The sequence below is a fragment of the Pogoniulus pusillus genome, chromosome 19, assembly GCF_015220805.1.
Source record: "Pogoniulus pusillus isolate bPogPus1 chromosome 19, bPogPus1.pri, whole genome shotgun sequence".
NCBI classification, from domain to species: domain Eukaryota; kingdom Metazoa; phylum Chordata; class Aves; order Piciformes; family Lybiidae; genus Pogoniulus; species Pogoniulus pusillus.
Window position 1 is genome coordinate 14,615,129 of NC_087282.1, and position 20,380 is coordinate 14,635,508.

The 20,380-nt window shown below is 46.6% G+C and overlaps 1 protein-coding gene across 2 annotated transcripts in view; it reads right to left on the reverse strand.

Annotated features, from left to right (window-relative positions):
• Positions 1–3,845: 3,845 nt before the first annotated feature.
• LOC135184000 (serine/threonine-protein kinase PAK 3) overlaps positions 3,846–20,380 on the reverse strand; it is a 139,390-nt gene continuing 122,855 nt past the window's right edge. For both annotated transcript variants that reach the window (XM_064159419.1, XM_064159418.1), the window contains 7 exons: positions 18,449–18,497; positions 17,826–17,938; positions 16,692–16,809; positions 16,255–16,354; positions 15,783–15,979; positions 14,208–14,345; positions 3,846–13,734 (listed from right to left, as the gene is read on the reverse strand). In XM_064159419.1, the coding sequence (XP_064015489.1) occupies positions 13,645–13,734; positions 14,208–14,345; positions 15,783–15,979; positions 16,255–16,354; positions 16,692–16,809; positions 17,826–17,938; positions 18,449–18,497 (805 nt within the window). In that variant the 3' untranslated portion in view covers positions 3,846–13,644. The remainder of the gene's footprint in view (positions 13,735–14,207; positions 14,346–15,782; positions 15,980–16,254; positions 16,355–16,691; positions 16,810–17,825; positions 17,939–18,448; positions 18,498–20,380) is intronic.

The following is a 20,380-nucleotide window of genomic DNA, read 5'->3' on the forward strand; positions in this document are numbered from 1 at the left end:
TCTCACTTCAACATCCTCTCAGAGAATTAGAGAGCAACGAGATTTGCCAGTGCAGAAAACAGGTGTACCACATACTTCAGTCTGGACACCGTGAGGGAGTAAGGATGCAAAGAAACAAGTCAACAGACTTTTGGCCACTAATGCACTTCTGAACTATAATGGTAACAATTGTGCTGGCTTTGTGTGCACCAGGGTTTGGTAGTGGGAGAGGGGCTACAAGTTTAGCCCCTGCAAGAAGCTCCTCTGTCTGCAAGTTGGTTCCACCTCTGGCCAAGGCTGAGCCAATCAGTGACAGTGGAAGCTCCTGTGTCATAATTAAAGGCGGGGGGAGGGGGGGGAAAGAGGGGCAGGGGGAAACACCCACTAGGGAAATTGTTAGAGAGGAACAACTATGTGGACACAGGGTCAGTGGAGAAGAGGGGGAGGTGTGCTGGAGCAGAGAGTCCCATGCAGCCCTTGGGCCTTAATGGTGGAACAGATGCCTAACACTTGCAGTGCATGGTGAAGACCATGGTGAGGCAGGCTGTCCTCCCTAGAACCTGTGGAGGTCCACTGTGGAGCAGATATCCACCTGCAGCTCATGGATGACTCCATGCTGGAGCAGACCATCACTGGGAGGATTACAGACCACAGAAGGGGCTCACAATAGAGAAGAGTGCTCCTGAACAGATGTCTGTATCCACACTGGAGCATCTGTGAAAAACTGCAACCCCATAAGATAGACTCCTTTGGAGAAGTTCATGAGTGACTGTCTCCTGCAGGAGAGACCCTCCTGCTGGAGCAGGGGGACCCCAAGGAGAAAAGAGTGGCAGAGACAACATACAATGAACTGACTGCATCTCCCAATCCCTTGTTGCCCTGCACTACTCAGCAGGAGGAGATAAAGCTGGGAGCAGAGCTGGTTGTATTTCCTTATCCTACACTCATCTGCTTGGTCAGGGAGTGGGGTTCTGTTGTCTAGATTAACTGGGTGGGGTTTGCCCATGGTTCTGATTGGTGAGTGAACCCTCTCTGTCTCATCTCGCAGCTATTCACTGGACACTTCTCACCGCTGTGAGCTTTCAACATCACAAATGCTCATTTTCCCCACAATGAGCTTCCAGATCATTGCATTCCCCATTGCCCTTTAGCCTTCCTTGCTGTCCCTCACCCTGAGGATCTGGACAGGCTGAAGAGGTGGGCATCTGCCAACCTCATGAGGTTCAACAAGACCAAGTGCAAGGTCCTGCATCTGGGTTGAAGCAATCCCAAGCGTAAACACAGGCTGGGCAGTGACTGACTGGAGAGCAGCCCTGAGGAGAGGGACCTGGGGGTGCTGGTGGACGAGAAGCTCAACAGGAGCCAGCAGTGTGCACTTGCAGCCCAGAGGGCCAACCAGACCCTGGGCTGCATCAGGAGAAGTGTGGCCAGCAGATCAAGGGAGGTGATTCTCCACCTCTACTGTGCTCTGGTGAGACCCCATCTGGAGTACCGTGTCCAGTTCTGGAGCCCCCATTACAAGAAGGATGTGAACGTGCTGGAGCGTGTCCAGAGAAGGGCCATGAAGATGCTCAGAGGGCTGGAGCACCTCTGCTGTAAGGACAGACTGGAAGAGTTGGGGCTGTTGAGTCTGGAGAAGAGTAGGCTCCAAGGTGACCTACTTGTGGTCTTCCAGTATCTGAAGGGGGCCTACAAAAAAGCTGGAGAGGGACTTTTCAGGATATCAGGGAGACAGGACTAGGGGGAATGATCTGGGCACTCATCCTGTCCCTGGCTGCACAAGAGCAGTGTCTCAGCAGTCCTGCTGGATTCTACAGTGTAGTTCAAATGCACTTGCCAGCCTTCAGCCCAAGGCAGAGTGCTGTTTGTACTCTTGACTGAAAATGTTGTTACTTTAGTGAAGTTCTTGTCCTCATTGCTGTGTTCCTATCCCCCTTCCCTCTTTCCCACTAGGATGAGCTCCCTGAATCCTCATCACTCACCTCCAGTTAGACTTAGGGTTGCATTTGTCTGTCTCCTCTGGTGCACCAGCACTGTCACTCCTGTGAAGAATAATGCACTGCTTTTGCTGACCACAGGGCACAGCACAGCTGTCGGGGCCAGAAGAGCTCCAGCCGACCCCTGTTGTTGCTGCTTATCTCAATGAAATCCTCATTGGTTTAAACTCACTCTGGGATGGCTGCAAGGTCAATAGAGTCTGATTCCCACAGCATCACCTCCTGGTTGCGGTGCAGCTAGAGCTGTAGCTTGCAGGTGGTTTTAAGCCTTTTGTTACCATCTCCTGCAACTTCTGGCAAAAACAGCTAACTCTTTTTCTACTCCAAAGCAGTCAGCATTATGCCTGGGATGGCCTGGCAGGTGCTGTGCTAGGAGCTGCAGCACATACCTTTTATGTTTCTCCTCCTGCCTGTCCCAGGAGCACCATGCTCATGATGGCTTGGATGTGGGAAATGATGCACTGGAAAAAAAGTCCAAAAGCTGAGCAGGATCTTCAGCTGGTCCACACTGCTCCCACTTGAGTGTGACCTCTGTAGACAAGCAAGTTTCCTGGTTTGAGCTAGAACAGAATCAATTCCCCATTAAGCAGCCTGACCCCTTGTATCCGGAATAATGAGTCAAGCAGAAGTCGAAAAGTGATAATGCCCTCACACTTGGCACAGGTGAGACCACACCTCAAATACTGTGTTCAGTTTTGGGCTCCTCTCTACAAGGACATTCAAGTGCTGGAGTGTCACCTACTGGGGACTCCAGCACTTCCCTGAGATTATGCCAGTGGCTGGTTGGTCTCATTGTGAAAAACTGTCCAGTTGGCATCTCCCCAGGGCTAACTTGCTCCCATTTCTCCTTGTCTTTTCCATGTGACTGCTTGTGAAAAAGGAGTCTCCACCTGCTTAGTAGCCACCCTTTAACTAGAGTACCATGGTGACAAGGTCTCTGGTAAGCTACCTTTTCTCACAGCTTCCCAGGACTGGCATAGCAGAAGCTAGCAGTGCTGGAGCCCGGGGTCACCAGAGGCTGCCACAGTGCCAGCTGGAGATGGGCTGGGAGAGGCACTTGCTGGGGAAGGGGGGGAGGGGAGGAGCAGGAGATCGGGCAGCCTCTGTAGAGCTCCAGGCTGGTCATAGCAAGTAGCTGGACTCACATCGAGATACTGAACTGTGAGGACCCAGCATGGAGGTCAAGCTGAGGTGCAATGGAGTGAGGGACATAAACTCACCTACGCAGCTGGCTGGAGCCCCCACTTCCTTCTGCCATTGGCAAGCACCAGTGAAAGCCTGAGAGATGCAGCATCTGTTAGATAAAACCACAGCTATGCAGACAGCACAGTGCACAATGACAGACTCTCAGCAGCGAGTCCAGGTTGCTGCATGCCTCCAACACCAGCATCACTTCACTTTTGAACAGGTGGCCAAGTGATTATTTCTTTCAGAGGTTTGTGTGAGCAGCAGTTTCCAAGATTTCAGAGCAGGAACTGTGGCTCACCACCGTCTGCATAACCTGTAGTGGTCAGGAGGGGACATCGGTTCTTCATAAACTATATATGGAGCAGCAGCAATACAACCCTTTTCTACAATCACAGCACTCAGTGCATCGGTGCAAACTAGGGAGCAGCACAAAAGCAGAGCGGCTTCTTTTGCAGGCACATGAGGTACATGGAGCTCCAGCAGCAGAGGGTAAATTGGGCTTGTGGCAGATCAATTCCTGTTTCCTGACATGGACAAGCACAAGGCTACAGACACACACAGGTGTGCAGGTAAGTCTGTCTAACTCCGTCGATGATCAAGAGCGGTGAATCTTCAGCCAGCCCTGACAATATTTGACAACAGCAGCAGCGAGTGCCTTAGAAGTCACAGTCACACAATCCGTTGGTATTTATAACTTTTATTTGCAATACTTTAGGTCCAAGTTTCAAACTGCAATATTTTTACACTCAAGACACAGTCATGCACAATCCATATTTCAATTTTCTATTGCTTCAACCACATTTAAAATAACTTAATATTGGAAACAAACCCCAAAATCTTTAAAGAAAAAAGGATGCTGAGGTCAGTAAGATGGAGCCATGCCATCAGCACATTTACAAAGTAAATAACTTAGTGCTCATTTTAAAAAGATCAGTTACCTCTTAATCCAAAGTTACAGAAGGTTTTTCACTACACGGTTTCTGTTTTTATCTTTTCTCCCCCTTTTTTTCTTGTCTTTTTTTTTTAAATAGATAACACGTCCTAAAAAAGGAATGTACAGTAAAATGAGATACACTTCTGGTAAGCAATGAAAATGTAGGCTCCTCCTCTCTTTACTTTTGTCTGGATACCCTGAAGAAAATAAATAAGTAAAATCTAGCAGACACCAGAGCAGGTGTAAACTGGTTGCTTCAGCCTAAACTGGAGTTTAGCATTAGTTATATCCTGATCCAGTCAAGAGTTGCAGAATTCTTTTGCAGAAACACGTGTCTGTACACACAGCACCTGCAGTGCAGACACAGCACCAGAGTAATCCTAGCTCTTCCCCCCATGATCATGGGCTCTGCCCAAGGAGGAGCTGTCGTGTTCTCTTCAATGAGGGCTGCCTTGTGTGCAGTCCTCTGCCACTAGTTCCCACCTCAGGCAGCTTCACTTCAACCTGCTGGCCCGCTAAGGCAGATGCCAGCATCTTACCAGAGCTGCACCTTAACAGCTGAGAGGCTTTTTTTCCTCCTGCTGCTGTGCTACAGACTACTTTAGCAGCATTGCTTAACACTAATATAAACAGTGTGACAAAAAGCAATTGTCTTTGTGCTCATTAAGCTCAAAGGTCAGCAATCTCAGCAGACATGGATGTAGGAGACATGCATTCTTCATGTTTGCTATGTTGACCCACTTACGCCCTGGAGAGCAAGAACAAAAGGGCAGTTTCCTCCCACTCATTCAGCTGAGGGGACTTCTCCAGCCCCCGGTACCCAAGGGCAACTATCAGCACCCACCTATCAAGGAACTAGTTCTGCTGTCACCGAGCCAACCAACCAAATTCTCACTGGTTTTACTGAGAGTAGCAGCAGTGCCTTCACTGGGAGTGGCAGCAGTGCCCGTACGCATGATCCCTAAGTCTATGTCTGGGCTGGACAAAAGACACACAGGACATGCAGAAGCAAAGGATCTTACTTCAAAAACGACAACTCACCACCATTCCCTCGTGTTTGTGACAGTGCCACACCAGCCTGAGGCACTGGGGAGCCCTTAATGCAAGCACGGTGGCAGGCCCTAGCCCCTCTCCAGACCAAGCTTAGAGTCAAAAGGCTGTTGTGGACAGACAATTCAAAGGGCAAAGAAATGAGGCTCTCATACACTGAATTTGAGCCAGTTACAGTCTTGGTTAGCAGCCACCAGGCACAGAAAGAACAGGAAAAGAGAAAGAGGGACAAAATCGGTCAAGCACAGAGAACAGAAAGAGCAAGACCTGCAAGAGGTTACATGCCACTTGCCTCTTGAGGAAAACTCTGCTTTGTATCAAGGCTCTGAAGAGTGAAGGACAGAGAAAAAGGTGGCAGTCGTCATCTCAGCTCCTGCAGCTCCTCTCTGTGTTACAGATTTGATTTACCTGAATTCTCTCAGAGGGTTCTCTCATTCAGCATTAGCAGTTTAGCACTGCACTAGTAGCTAAAGTAGTTGAGGCATAAGGCCTCAAGAGCTGATCAAGAGTAAACTTTTTGATGAAACTAATGCTGCTATCACAGGATAGCTGAATGCAGCAGGCAGAATCGGAATAATTTAGGTTGGAAAAGACCTTTAAGACAGTTGAGCCCAACAGTTAAACCAGCACTGTGAAGTCCACCACTAAACCATGTCTCAGCATCACATATACAAGGCCTATAAATCCCTCCAGGGCTGGAGACCCCACCACTGCCCTAAGCAGCCTGTTCCAGGCTTTGACAACACATTCTGGGAAGAGTTGTCCAATACAAATCTCCTGAGGTGCAACTTCAAGTCATTTCCTCTTGTCCTAGCACTTCTAACACGGGAGAACAGATCAACCCCCACCTAGCTCCAACCTCCTTTCAGGGACTCAGAGAGTGAGAAGGTCTCCCCTCAGCCTCCTTTTCTCATGGCTAAACCACTTCAGTCCCTTCAGCAGCTTTTCAGAAGACTTATGCTCTAGAGCCTTCACCAGCTTCACTGCACTTCTTTGGATGTGCTCCAGCATCATAATTTCCATCTTGTAGTGAGGGGCCCAAAACTGAATCCAGTATTGGAGTCCTCACCAGTGCCCAGTAGAGGGGCATGATCACTGCTGTGGTGGTGCTGGCCACACTGCAGCTGATACTGGCCACGATGCTGAGGGCTTTCTTGGCCACCTGGGCGCACTCCTGGCTCATATTTAGCTGCTTGTTGACCAACACCCCAGAGTTTTTTACAGCAGATAGGAGCTGAAAGAAGACAGTAAGGGCCAAGAAGATTCAGAATAAGGCCAGTCCAGTGACGTTAGAAACCAAGAGGAAATCAAAAGACCACCAAGGAGAATTAAGTGATTGGAGGATGAGTTGAGGAATGGCAAAGGTATAACTGAAGCAGGAGTCCCTCTCTGGAGACACCCAGCCCAAGCTGCCACCTGAGAACTAGTAACAAGGAACTGGAAATGTTCACTTAGACCTTTCACTAATCATCATGATCTTAGGATTGAAGCCTGTTTCAGTGGCCAGGGTGTGTAAATCTGCAACATCAGAAAGTGATTCAAATGTGTGTTTGTGTGTGCCCAGCAGTCCTTCTCATGCATTCAGAACTGCCAGCCCAGGCCACTGCACCCAAATGTAGCCCTTTGGACTTTGTATGTAAGCTGGCCAAGGTAAATGTTGCTAGCAAGCCTTGAAGAAACCAAGCATGATCCCCAAGTGATTGCAAATGATACCACTCCATTAGAGCAAGACGCACCTGATGAAGCTGATGTGTGGTCTGCTGGGAAACTGCCCAGTGGAAAGCCACTCTGCTCACAGGCTATAAAAATGATTAGCAACTTCTATATCATAAACTGCAGCTAATGATAATACCCCCAGTTTCTCCAGGCAGGGTCACATTCTAGCAGAATGTGAGAGCTTGCCTGAGAGAACTGCAGAGCAATGAGAACAAAGTTTGCAGGCTCATAGCCCCATGGCAGGCCAAAGGGGGACCTGTGCAGAGCATGTAAGCATCCCTCCCTCCTCTTTCCTGTAACACCATCTTTTCTTTTGAGACTACTTTTGTCACCAAAGGTGCACCCAGCCCCTGGTAGACTCAGGCCTGCGATGGTTTATACACATGATGCACACCTCAGACTATGGCAATCAGCTCTAAACCATGTCCAAAGGCAGCATACATAAGCAAGATTCTTTACACTTCAGCCAGCAAAAGAAACAAACATGTCTACTCAAGGCCAAGACACAAGCAAAGACAAGTTTTAAAGACCCCTGAATTGGAAATCACACTCAAAGGAACCTTGAATGGTTGTCATTTGCCTGCTCCCTGAAAACTGGGGACTAAACCACTGACATTTATGGGTCTTCATCAGCTTGCCCCGTCACAAAATTGCCACACATCTAAACATGAATGAACAGCAGTCCGCCCGGAAGGTGTGCAAATCACTATCTTGGTAATGTTTAGCATGGAGAAGCTGACACTATTGTGTATGCCTTGGGTGCCCAAGCAAAGAACACTGGCTCCTGCCCATGATAGTAGGTGTTGCCGCGCTTTTGCTGCCTCTGCTCACTGGATTTGCTCAAGACTGGACTAAGAAATAACATGCTAGTGTGAGGAATGTTCAGGAGCCACACGACTGACTATATACTGGAAATCATACAGACAACAGAGTATGGTGACATGGTTTACAATTAGAGGACAAGAGGCAGGTACTTACTTCCCTTCTTGTGACTGGAATGTGCTTCATTTTTGGTGGCAGGACAAGGAAGACTGACCGACGGAACTGCCAAGGTGCAGCCACTAGCCTCAGAGCAACTCAGCACAAACAGCTAGAAAATATTTGAGCCCACTTGTGTGTAGTGCGAGTCACCAGGCAGTAGCCAGACAGAGAATGAGCACACACCTACTTACAAAAGCACTGGGTGCAAGAAGGGAAGAGTGCAATCCCAGCTCAAACTCATGATCACAATCTGAGAGCACTGTTAAGAGCCACCCCTGGGCAGCCTGCCAGGAGTGCGAGCAGGAGCTCTGTGTGGAATTTTACACAGGCAGGTTTTGTTTGGTGGAGTTTTGCTGGGGTTTTGTTTTCTTTTTCTTAAATAAACTTTTCTGTGCTTCTCAAACTTCCCTGACTTTACTGCTGTCATGCTGCTATCCTAATGCACATCAAAACCACAGCAAGTCATCAGGTCATTTTCACACACCTTCAGAGCAGGAACGAGAATCAGGCAAGCTCTGGGTAGGGATTTTTACCATTTAAAAAAAAATTTAAAATGAGTAAAATAAACCAATCTTCTAAAATCTTGGAATGAAAGTGGAACTTCTTTTCCTATGTATTTCACAACAAAAAATGCTATTTCAAATACTCCCAAAGCCATAGATAACTACTTGCTTAATCCAAGAATAGCAGTCAGAAAACACTGATAGAAAAAATATTTTGAAACAATGCCACCATTTAATTTCCCTGTTTTTCATATCTCTTCTCTTCTGGGAGGTTATGGTGGTGGCTCCTTTTATAGCAGAGATGCTGAGAACTATATAGGTAAAGAAAATAAATAAGGGAAAAACCCAATCAAATAGTGTAATCTGTCAACATCAGGATACTGTAAGGCCAGCATACATGTGCTATTCCAAAGTGCTTTCCCTCTAAAGGACAGCTGGCTGCTCTTCTGTGGGTAGGAAACAAACACAACTCTGCTGGAAACAACCTGTCACTGGTCTCTTCACTTCTCACATGGAATACAAATCTGCTTTGTTCAGATGAATGCTCAGATGAATCCTGAGCCTGAATTATTTTCTTTCCCCAGAAAATCTCTCCCCTAAATAGACAGCTTGAGCCAACAGAGAAAACTGGGACCTCGCAAAAGAAGCAGCACTTTTTGTACAGAACACAATCATTTAGGTTGGAAAAGACCTTTTGAGACAGTCAAGTCCAACTGTTACTCCAACACTGCCAAGTCCACCAATAAATTATGTCCGTCAGCACCACGTCTACTCAGCTTTTAAACCCCTCCAGGGATGGGGACTACACCACTGCTCTGACCAGCCTGGTCCAGGGCTTGACAATGCTTTTGGGCAACTGTTCCTCATGTTCAAACTGGGCCTCGCCTAGTGCAACCTGAGGCCATTTCCTGTTGTCCTATCACTTGTTACTTGTAAGAACACTGACCCCACATCACTACATCCTCCTTTCAGCGAGTTGCAGAGAGCAAGAAGGTCACCCCTCAGCCTCCTTTTCTCCAGACTGAACAACCTCAGCCCGCCGTCTCCTTGTAATACTTCCTCTCTAGAAGGGCTTTGTTGCCCTTCTATGGATGTGCTCCAGCAAGGGGCCAAGATATTAATGCAGTATTTGAGGTATGGCCTCATCAGTGCTGAGTACAGGGGGACAATCACTGTCCCGATCCTGCTGGCCTCCTAATTCAGGCCACCTGGGCACATACTGGCTTGTGTTCAGCCAGTTGTTGGCCAATGCTTCCAAGTTCTTTTCCAATGGGCACCTTTCCAGCCACTCTTCCCCAAGCCTCTAGTGTTACATGGAGTTGCTGTGACCCAAGCAGACAATCCAAATCTTAGCCTCTTTGGACCTCTTACCAACCAGCCTTTCCAGATCCCTCTGTAGTGACTCCCTATCTTTAAACAAATCAACACTTCCACCCAAGTTGGCATTGTCTCCAACCTGACTGAGGCTGCATTCAATTCCTTCATTCAGATCTTTGAAATTAAAGAGATCAGCCTCGATACTGAGCCCTTGGAAACACCATTTGTGACCATCCACCATCTGGATTTAACGCCATTTTTCACCACTCTTTGGGTCCGCTATCCAGCCAGTGTTTTACCCAGTGAAGAGGGGGCCCATCAGAGCCATAAGCAGGTGGTTCTCCAGAAGAATGCTGTGGGAAACAATGTCAAAAGCTTCACTAAAATCCAGGTAGATAAAATCAACAGTCTTTCTCTCATCCACTAAGAAGGTCACCTTGTCACAGGAGGAGAGTAAATGAGTGAGGTGGGACCAGCCTTTCATAAACTTATGCTGACTAGGCATGGTCACCTGGCTGTCCTGTACATGCTGTGTGATGGCACCCAAGATGATCTGCTCCATAGCCTTTCCTGGAATCAAAGGGAAGACTGACAGGTCTGTAGTTTCCCAGATCCTCCTTCCAGGCCTTGTCATAGATGAGCATCATGTTTGCCAATCTCCTATCAACTGGGACCTTCCCAGTTAGTCAAGATGACTGGTAAATGATGGAAAGAGGCTTTGTGAGCACTTCTACCAGCAAACTCAGCACCCTCAGGTGTATATTATCCAGTGCCATAGACCTGTGCATGTCTAAGTGGTGCAGCAGGTTGCTAGCTATCTCACTTGGATTACAGGAGCTTCACTCTACTCCCCATCCCCTCCTTTCAGCTCAGGGGGCTGTGTACCCAGAGAACAACTGGCCTTGCTATTAAAAACTGAGGCAAAGAAGGCAGTTAAGTACCTCAACCTTCTCCTCATCCATGGTCACTGTTTTCTCCTTAGCCCTTCTTTTGTGGTTGACGTTTTTACAGAAGTGCTTTTTGTTTACTTTCATAGCAGCAGCCAAATTAACTTCTAGTTGGCCTTGGATCCTTCTGATTTCCTTCCTGCATAACCTCACGATATCCTTGTAGCCCTCCTGAATTGACTGCCCCTTCCTCCAAAGGTCAGGAACTCTTTTTTCCTGAGTTCTAGCCAAAGCTCTCTGTTCACCCAGGCCAGTCTTCTTCCCTGCTGGCTCAGCTTTCAGCCCATGGGGAGGGCCTGCTCCAGTGCTTTTAAGCTCCCCTTCTTGAGGAATGTCCAGCCTTCATGGACTCCTTTGCCCTCCAGAACTCCTCTCAAGGGACTTGGTCACCAGGCTCCTGAACAGGCCAAAGTCTGTTCTCTAGAAGTCCAGGGTGGCAATTCAGCTGACTCCTTACTTCTCCAAGAACTGAAAATTGTCATTTCATGATTGTTGTGCCCCAGATGGCCTCCAACCATCACATCACCTAGAAGTCCTCTTCACAAACAGCAGGTCCAGTGGCACACTTTTCCTAGTTGGTTGCCTCATCAGCTGTGTCAGGAAAGTCTCTTCCATACATTTCAGGAAGCTCCAGGACTGTTTCCCCTCCACTGTACTGTATTTCCAGCAGATGTCCCCACCTTGCTTGGTTCCACATGTTGATCCTCATACTTATTGTGCAAAGGTGCCTGGGAACATGGGATGGTCACAGAGAAGATAACCCTCCTGTGCCGAGCAGAAACTTGTAACCATTGCCTTCTGTCCACTGACTCAGACAGGCAGAGAGAGAATAGGGAATGCTCTATACCATGTGTCCTGTCTGCCTGTCAGGCCCATCTCGGGGAATGTAAGGTGGGATTCCAGTAGCCTGTCTCTCACACTTCTTGATTCTCCTCAACATCCCAGCAATGCTCCTGGCCCTGCCTGAAGGTCTCCTCAGCTATGGTTGCACAAGCTGCAGCTCCTGGTGAGTCTCTTGGTCCTCGATGAGGTTTCTCCACAAAACGGGAGGGGCTGCTGGCCTTGGCCTCTTATTTGAGCATCTGAAAGCCAGAGCTGTTGTCCTCCCCAGGACATCAGGGAAGCTTAATTCATGCTTATCTGTGGTAACTCAGTGAGCACTGCCTCTCTCTGTTGCCTTCAAAGACACTTGGACAGACAGCGTGAGCAAGGGTGAGTTAAGTGGCAGTGTTAATGACACCTGCAACACAAAGACTGTCAACTAAGCAGGAAGACAAAGCCAAAGGCCTAATTCAAGAACAGCCCAAGCATCCTTCATTCCTGCTGGCAAAAAATGAAGGTGGCTAGTATCCAAAAGGCTGCTTAGCCCTTTGCAGGACCACATCCAAACACGAAGATTTCTACAGCAGAAAGCTCTTTTACTCTGTTTTGGTTTGGGTTTTATCTCCCTAGATGAGTGTTGCTTCAGTTGCTGTTTTGAAGGCCTCTGATTAGCTGTACTACTGAAACAGAGCAACAAATACTTCATGCAAATGCTTCTGAGTGAAGTCACATTGTGCCTTTTGTTCAGAAATTAATAAATGAAACAAACTGCATACTTCAACTATTCAGCTCCCTTACAAATCAGTTCACTAGTCAAGCACAATTCTCAGTCATATCCAGGATTTCCTACCTCCTAGCAGCTCAGAGCTGCATTCAGCAGGACAGCAGAAAGCAGCCTGGCTTGATGCCTCTAAATATTTCTGCAATCCACTCTGCACTGCACAAGTTTGCTCTGGCTTGGTGCAGAACTCCAGGCTTTAAAGCTCTTCCAGAGCTGTCTGCTGCACTGACTCATGCAGATCTGAACTGAAGAAGCTGTCACTCACTCATGTTGGCCTCAGTTTCCACGGCAGAACCTGGTGCCTGAAGGACACTCACCTGCACACGAGCCTGCAGAGCAGCCCAGCTCCTTCTTCTGCAACTGACCTTCCACAGGAGATAATCAGGAGAAGGCATCCTCTGAGGTGACCAACACTCACCTCTGTTTTGACCTTTTCTACTCCTGCACAAACTCAAAATGGTTAACTCCGAAAGTCTGAACAATTCAAAGCCCATCTACAATTCACCCCAGGTGCAGCCCGCAGCCAGCTTTGCTCTTACTTGGGATGATTAGTCTGGTCTCAGGAAGAGACAAGCATCCAGAGCTGGTCTGCTGCCACTTCCAGCCTGTGTCTGTGCTCTGCAAGGGGTCTGCTGGGGCTCAGCACCAGGCAAGGCTGAGCCTGCTATAAACCTCCTGTTCGTCTTACAGCTTTGCAGCAGATGAGTCCTTCCGCAGCACACTGACTGACCTGTCAGCTTTTTCATTTGAGTAAGACTCTCATCCAGGCAAACAGATTGCAATTAGTTCTACGAGTCATTTAAATGGGCAAGAACCAAAACACAGCTGAAAGCCTGTACCTCAACAGCACGTTTTTCTGCCCCACTCTTGATTCAGTTTTGGTTGAAAATGCAATTTCGCTTTCTTCCTCACCTCAAAGTACCATGACTGGACAAACACCAGCGAATGGGCTGTATCCAAAGGCTGTGCAGTCTGGAGTTTATGAATGAAGGAGACCCTTTTCCAATTCCAAACTGTACCAAAAAAAAACAAACAAACCATAAAAGGGACTTTCCATCTTTAAGAAACAACTAACAATTTAAAAGTGAATGTACAGCTTATTCACAGGGTGAGAAGGAAGGGATTCTTCCAACTGCTTTTGCTTTACCTTGGAAATGGTTGAGGCAGCAAAGCCTTTTCGGTCATTACCTGTCTGTCTTAACCCCTGTTTCACCTTAAAAATAAATAAAGGAGCCAGAAAGCAGGAAGAAGACAAATGATCATATTTTACTCCTTGAGGGACTGATCTGTTCTCCCTCCTACCACCAGGACTGTGACCGTTGGTTTGTTCATCCCTCCATCTGTCCTGCAGCACAAGAGTTGAGGTTTTATCAAGTTTTTGTTCTCAGTCCTGCTCTGAGCTGCCACAGGAGAAAGTTAGCCGCAAGCACTAGCGGCTGCTGTTCTTAATTGCCTCCTTTGCCGCGACGATGAGAGGAGTCAGGCTGGAGAGCGGCTTGGCTAGCTTTAAAAATGGATGCTGTCAGAGAAGAAGAAAGGAACCGTTACTTCCCAAACCAGGGACTCACGGGCTCAAGTAGTGTTTCTCTGGTTACCAGGAAATGCACCAACCTGACTGAGGGGACCCTCTGCACCTGCGACTTCATGCCCAGCACCTTGCTACCACAGGCAGACACAGCTCATCATCACATTACTCCATTTCTCAGGGTAGGCTCAGCTAGATGGGATTTTGGCCCTGCCTGTGCTCTGGGAGAATTTTTTTATGCTCAAGGTGATGAGACACTGGTCCAGGTTGTTTAGGAAGATGGTAGATACTCCATCCCTGGAAACTTACCAGGTCAGGATAGTTAGAATCATAGAATCAACCAGGTTGGAAGAGACCTCCAAGATCATCCAGTCCAACCTATCCCCCAGTCCTATCCATCTACATCTTAGCTGAAGATGTACCTGCTGACTGCAGGGGGGTTATAGTATATGACCTTTAAAAGGTACCTGCAGAAGTTCCTTGGCAGACCCTCGCCTGTCCACATCCATCTCCAGGCAGCAGTTCAGAAAGTCACGAAACACAGCAGAAAGTCGCTCAGGGTTCTGAAGTTCTGGTGTCCCATTTGTAGCTATCAGATACAGTGCCTACAGAAAAAGGAAACACAAGACTCCACCTGTTTCTTTCATATTCACAAGTGCTCTTACAGGCCTCTCTGTGATTTTTAAGGTTCAGTCTCCAGCAGCAGTTTCTTCCCTACAGAGGGTTAGAGATTATGCTTCTGTATAAACAAATAATCCTCCTGTTGTGCCAACATCAAAAAGACCTTGCCTTGATGGATGACTGCATTGGATCACCCAGTTAGGCGTGAACTACAGCACCAAAACCACGTTTTGCTTGTCCAAGGAGAATTTGGTCTAGCTCTTCACTTCCAAAGGATTATTACATAAAATGCATCCCTGCAGTAGTCACTGGTCCCTAAGGTACAGTCTCCATAAAAACAAATGGAGTCCTTTTTTTTCCCTGTTCTGCATAAAAATGGTATCCAGAAGAAATAAAGTAAATCCATCAGTTTATACTCTTTGGATGAAGTAAAAGAACCTCATTTGCAACTCAGCCATGTTTGATGTACATACGTATTATGAAAAGGCATAACTGGGCAGACAGCAGCCATATGCAACTGTGCCTTTCAGCACTCTCCAAATTCCAGTTCAGGCTCACTTATGTGGTGAAAGAAATTCTTGCAGTGATCCAGTGAGAACAATGAGTAATTAAATACACTAAGTAAATACACCATTGAGGTCTTCATCCCAGAAATTGCCAGCGAAGAAACAGCAGGTTTTGACTGTTGGAGGATTGAGAGCTCAGGCTTGGTGACATAGAGAAAATTACTTTGATTATGAAAAAACTATGTGCACTATTGCAGCAAAAAAGGGTAAGAAGCAGAACAGACTGTGCTGCTTCTAAACTATCATCTTTATGTTTCAGCACAGCTGCCCCGTGAGAAAGAATGGGAGGGCTAGTTCATCACTCCAAACCAGTGTTTTACAGCACCCTGGCCTTTGCCTTAGGAAAGACAGCATTAAATCTGTTACACTTGCTTCGTATTTTCATGGTCATAGTCACAAGCAAAATAGCTGGAACAACCAAAATGTTACTTGAGGACTGGGAGTACCTGTCTGTGTTGAGTTCTCTGTGAATCACTTCCATGCTGTGATAAAAGGTCCTGCTGCTCATCTTCATGCACAGCCTTTCTGTGTGCACAGGGCCTATCCAGACACCTGAATACTCCATCTTTTCTCCTCCTCAAGATCACCTAGCCTAAGCTAAGCCTAACTTTCTTAAGCAAAACCAAGGAGGCTCACTTCCATGCAGCTGACATGGAACTTTCATACAGCTGAGTGATGAGTCTTCACAACCTCTGCAAAAGAGACCAAAGCTACAGGATATGCTGATATGCTCTAGTGGCATTTTCAGAAGTAGGTCTTGGTGGATCTTAGTTCAAGCTGATGTGACAGGGATTTTGTCTCATAAGAGACAAAACAGATCAGAAACAGTGGTATATGGTTTTATTTGCACCTTACCCTGAGAGGATTCTCATTAAGGTAAGGAGGTTCTCCTTCCACCATTTCTATTGCCATGATCCCAAGTGACCAGATGTCCACTTTGGGGCCGTATGCTTTCCTTGTCACCACTTCTGGTGCCATCCAGTAAGGAGTCCCAACCATTGTGCTCCGTTTACTCTGTTCAGGGGTGATCTGAGCACAGAAGCCAAAATCAGCTGAGAAGAAAAATAAGTATTGTTAGCACCAGCTAGAAGGGTGAAACCAAACAAAAGATTGTCACTCCTTCACTCTGGAAGGCACCTACCCAAACCAAAGCCACTCTTCACACCTTTCTACTGTCTATCCTCTGCACACAGGACCTGCTCTCAGCCTGCACCAGTAGTCAGTGCACGACCACAGGCATCACCTTGGGGTAACTGGCAATCAGTTACCCAAACAGGCAGCCCCACACCCCATCCTGGGAATACTGTTCCTGACCAGGAATACCTACTCAATTTGACAGATCCATCCATTCCAAGGAGGATATTGTCACTTTTGATGTCTCTGTGGATCACTTGGTTTGAGTGAAGGAAATCCAGGGCTTGCAGGCACTGACAAGATAAAACAGAAACATGAAGGTAAAATGTAATGACCTGACTTCATCACATAAGGAAGGAAGATGGTTCTAGAAGATTTAATTTCTAGATGAATTGTGAGTAATGAAAGAAGCAAAGCTGAGAATAGTGAAAGTAAAATAAAGAGATACTTTAATAAGAGTATAAAAGAGTGCAACAATAGAGTTTAAGAAGTGCAGTGATACTGACTGGTTCTCCATGTTGAAAGCAGCAGAGAAACAAAGCCTCTGAGGATGACATTGTTCATGTTCTCACAACCTGTGGACAAGTCCCACCTTGTTCAAATAACCAGAGCACACAGAGGATCCCTTACCTCCCTACAGACAGCTGCTATCTGTCCTTCATCCATACATGTCTCAGTAACAACATCAGTCAGAGAGCCTCCAGCCAAGTATTCCATAACGACCCACAGTTCATCACCGACTAGGTAGCTGAAAGAAGGAAACAACAGCATTGAGATGGATGCACATAGCTGAACTACCTTATGGAAACGACCACAGAGGGGTTTTGTTTTCAGGTCATTCTTAAATGAAGACAGAATGAAATGAGTAGACATTCCTTCCAGGCTGTACAGCCAAGGATAGCCATAAGGTTTCCCATCAGTCCCCATTTCTCCAGACTAGGCTCCGGTTCCTTCAGCCACTCCTCATGAGACCTGTCCTCCAGACCCTTCACCAACTTTGTTGCCCTTCTCTGGACCTGCACCTCAATGTCCTTCTTGTAGTGAGGGGCCCAAAACTTAACCCAGTATTCACAATGTGACCTTGCAAGTCTCAAGTACATAGTAACAATCACTTCCAGGGTCCTGCTTGTTACAATATTGCTGCTGGCCGCCTTGGCCACCTGGGCACACACTGGCTCATGTTCAGCCAGCTACTGACACCTGCATCTTTCTCCGTTGAGCAGCTTTCCAGCCACTCCTATGCAAGCCTCAAGTTTTCATGGAGCTGCTGTGATATAAGAGCAGGACCCAGCACTTGGCCTTGTTGAGTCTCACACAGCTGGCCTCAGCCCTTCAATCCAGCTTGTCCAGGTCCCTCCATAGAGCCTTTGAACCCTCAAGCAGATCAACACTCCTTCCCAACCTAGTGTCATCTGCCAACTAACTGAGGATGCATTTCATTCCCTTCTCCAGATCACTGATAAAGCTATGAAAGAAAAATGGCCCCAAAACTGAGCTCTGAGGAACACCACTTGTGACCAATCACCAACTGGATTTAACTCCATTCCCCACTACTCTTTGGGCCTCGTCAACAGCCAGTTTTTCACACAGCAAAGCATCTACCCATCCAAGCCATAAACGTCCAGGACGATGCTGCAGAAGAGAGTGCTGAAGTCCAGGCAAACAACATCCACAGCTTTTCCCTCAACTACTAAGAGGCCACCTTGTTGTAAATCTTAAACTTGCAGTATGTAGATGAACATAAGAGACAAAAGAACTACTTACCTGTCTAAATAGTTCACAATATTGGGGTTCTTATTTTCCCTCATGACCAGGATTTCATTAATAATTAGTTCCTTTTTGGGCTGCTGTTGAAGATTCATTTGCTTTATGGCCACCTAAAATGACATTGAAAACCATGCATGAGGTCTGAATGAACATACAGTGAGCATCTGTGGATACTGTAGCCAAGCTGTGTCAACCTCTCTCGTTAGGCCCAGGAGCTCAGTACCTTACACTGCAACAGCCTATTGCTCTGTTGCCTTGGGTGCTGGTTACAGGACACATGGCCATTGATGCTTTGCCTTGTAAAACCTGTAAAAGTGCTCTTTAACTCTTCAACCATAATTGTCTATCAACACCCTCTGGACCTACATTCTTCTTAACTTGGCCTTAGTTTATCACCACTGTTATTACTCAGGCACTGTTTGCAAGCAGGACATGATTATGTTACTGTCCAAACACATAAACCCAACTTTAGTCATTTTACAATTTCTGATCATTATTTAGCAACTGCTGTTATTCTTGACTCTAGTGCAGCATTTGTAGTAAAGGTCTACTGGTTACCTGAAAGCCCCATCCCCAGTCCACACCCCATCTGCAGAATTTGATGGAGTGTTGACACCTACCTCTTGTCCTGTGGCAATGTCGATTGCTGTATAAACTGTTCCTGATGCCCTAGAAGCAAAACAGCAGCAAAGGAATGAGAAGAGGTTTAGTCCCCATGACAAAGTAAGCCCAGGCAGGAGACAGATCTCTATTGCCTGTAGTGCTTCTAAACCATCTTTGTACAGCCACTCCTTCAGCAGCAGTGCACAGTGCAGCACCTCACCAGCCCTGCTGTGCACGGTATCCAAGGTAAAACCTAATTCCAACATGAAGACAAAAGGGCTGGTGAAAATATCAAATGTACACACTAAACTATTCTAGTTCAGCACCTAAGGAAGTGTGTCTGCAAAACCTGGAAAATAATATATTCCATTATTTTTCCATTTTATCCAGCTTGGCTTTCTTGGGGTCTTTTTCTCTTTTCTTTCTTCTTTTCTTTTTCCCTTCTCTTTTCTCTCCTTTCTCTCTTCTCTAGCTTGTCTTCTTTTTTTTTTCCCATGTACATGTGTGCATGTGAATTTTTTTCCAGGGAATGTAACACACAATCTACTCGTGCTTTCTCAGACATCTAGTTTGAATCCATCTGCAAAATTCAACCATGCAGTCGTTCTGAGAGCTGTGAATCACAGGCACACGAGGACAGAATTTAGACATCTTTCTCCACCATGCAAGGAAACTCTTCTCCCCCTTATCTCATCTCTGTGAGATCACAGCCTGAGCAGGTTAAGGTTTATATTGCTCCACACACAAATTGAGAACTACTCAAAACAGGATCCTTAGACAGTTCTTCTGCATGTCAAGAGCCATCAGCAGCTGGTTTTGTTAGATGCACCATACAGTCGAAGGACTCTTCACAGTGTCTCTGTTTTGCCTCTGTGCAGACATGGGTTGTGTTGTAAAGCCACCAGAAATAAATGGCATGCTCACCTGCAGACTGACAGTGCAGGGTTGTGTTTGCCACCTGCCTCTCCTTAAAAGGAGTTATTCCCTTGTAACTATGAGAAGGGCTGGAAAGGCCATGATCAGAGGAAATCCTCTGGGTTTAAAATCAACTACAGACTTGTAAATCCCACTGGGACTTTCTTTCGGGCTAAATCATAGGCTTACACCACCATTCTTTACAAAGCCCTTGTCTGCATGGACAGTGAGGCAAGGGAGAGCCCAGGGTGGGAATCCTGAGATGTGGGAATGCACATCCAGCAAGTGTCTCAATGACTGAAAAGGCCAAAATCTGTTTACTCATTTTCACATGATCCCCAGGCTTGTGTGTTTTTCAACCAGCAGGCTGAAATATTTCTGAGGCATTTTAATTCAGCAGGCACCAGAGACTGAGAATGGTGTTCTCTTTGGGCATGCTATGAATTCTTTTAATATAAATGCAAATGCATTTTCCTGTGACTAATTGTTGAGATTAATCCAATTTGTTGTCACAAAAAGCCAACATAATTTATTCAGCCTTGCAAACACTGTGCTGTACCTCCTAAGCAAAGTCCTGTCAGGGTTTATTTAAAAACAGCTATTTAGATTAGGGTACTTTTTGTATGCTCCAGGCTATCTTTGTTTAGATGAAGGAGAGTAATTTAAGTAAAGCTGTGAATTAATTGCAAGGGCTCTGTGATTCTGTGTTACCAACTTAATTCTAAGCAACTAGAATTCTGATCTGTATCTAACTTTAACATGTTTCTGTTGTACCTTTGGTTTAATGCAGTTAAGCAAGTACCAGGGCCCACAGTTAGATCTGTGATGCATTACAGTACAAGTTTAAAGAACCAGCCCAAACCCTGGCTGCTCGTGGCTCCATATCAGTTTGCCTTTCTAGCGAGAGCTAGCACAGCTATCTCATCAAGTACTAGCTAACCAAGTTTCTGCTGGTGTCAGCAGTATTTTCAGAGCTCAGCTGGAGACAGGTGACAAACCAGGGATGACCTGTTCTTCAGCACAGCCCTCCTGAG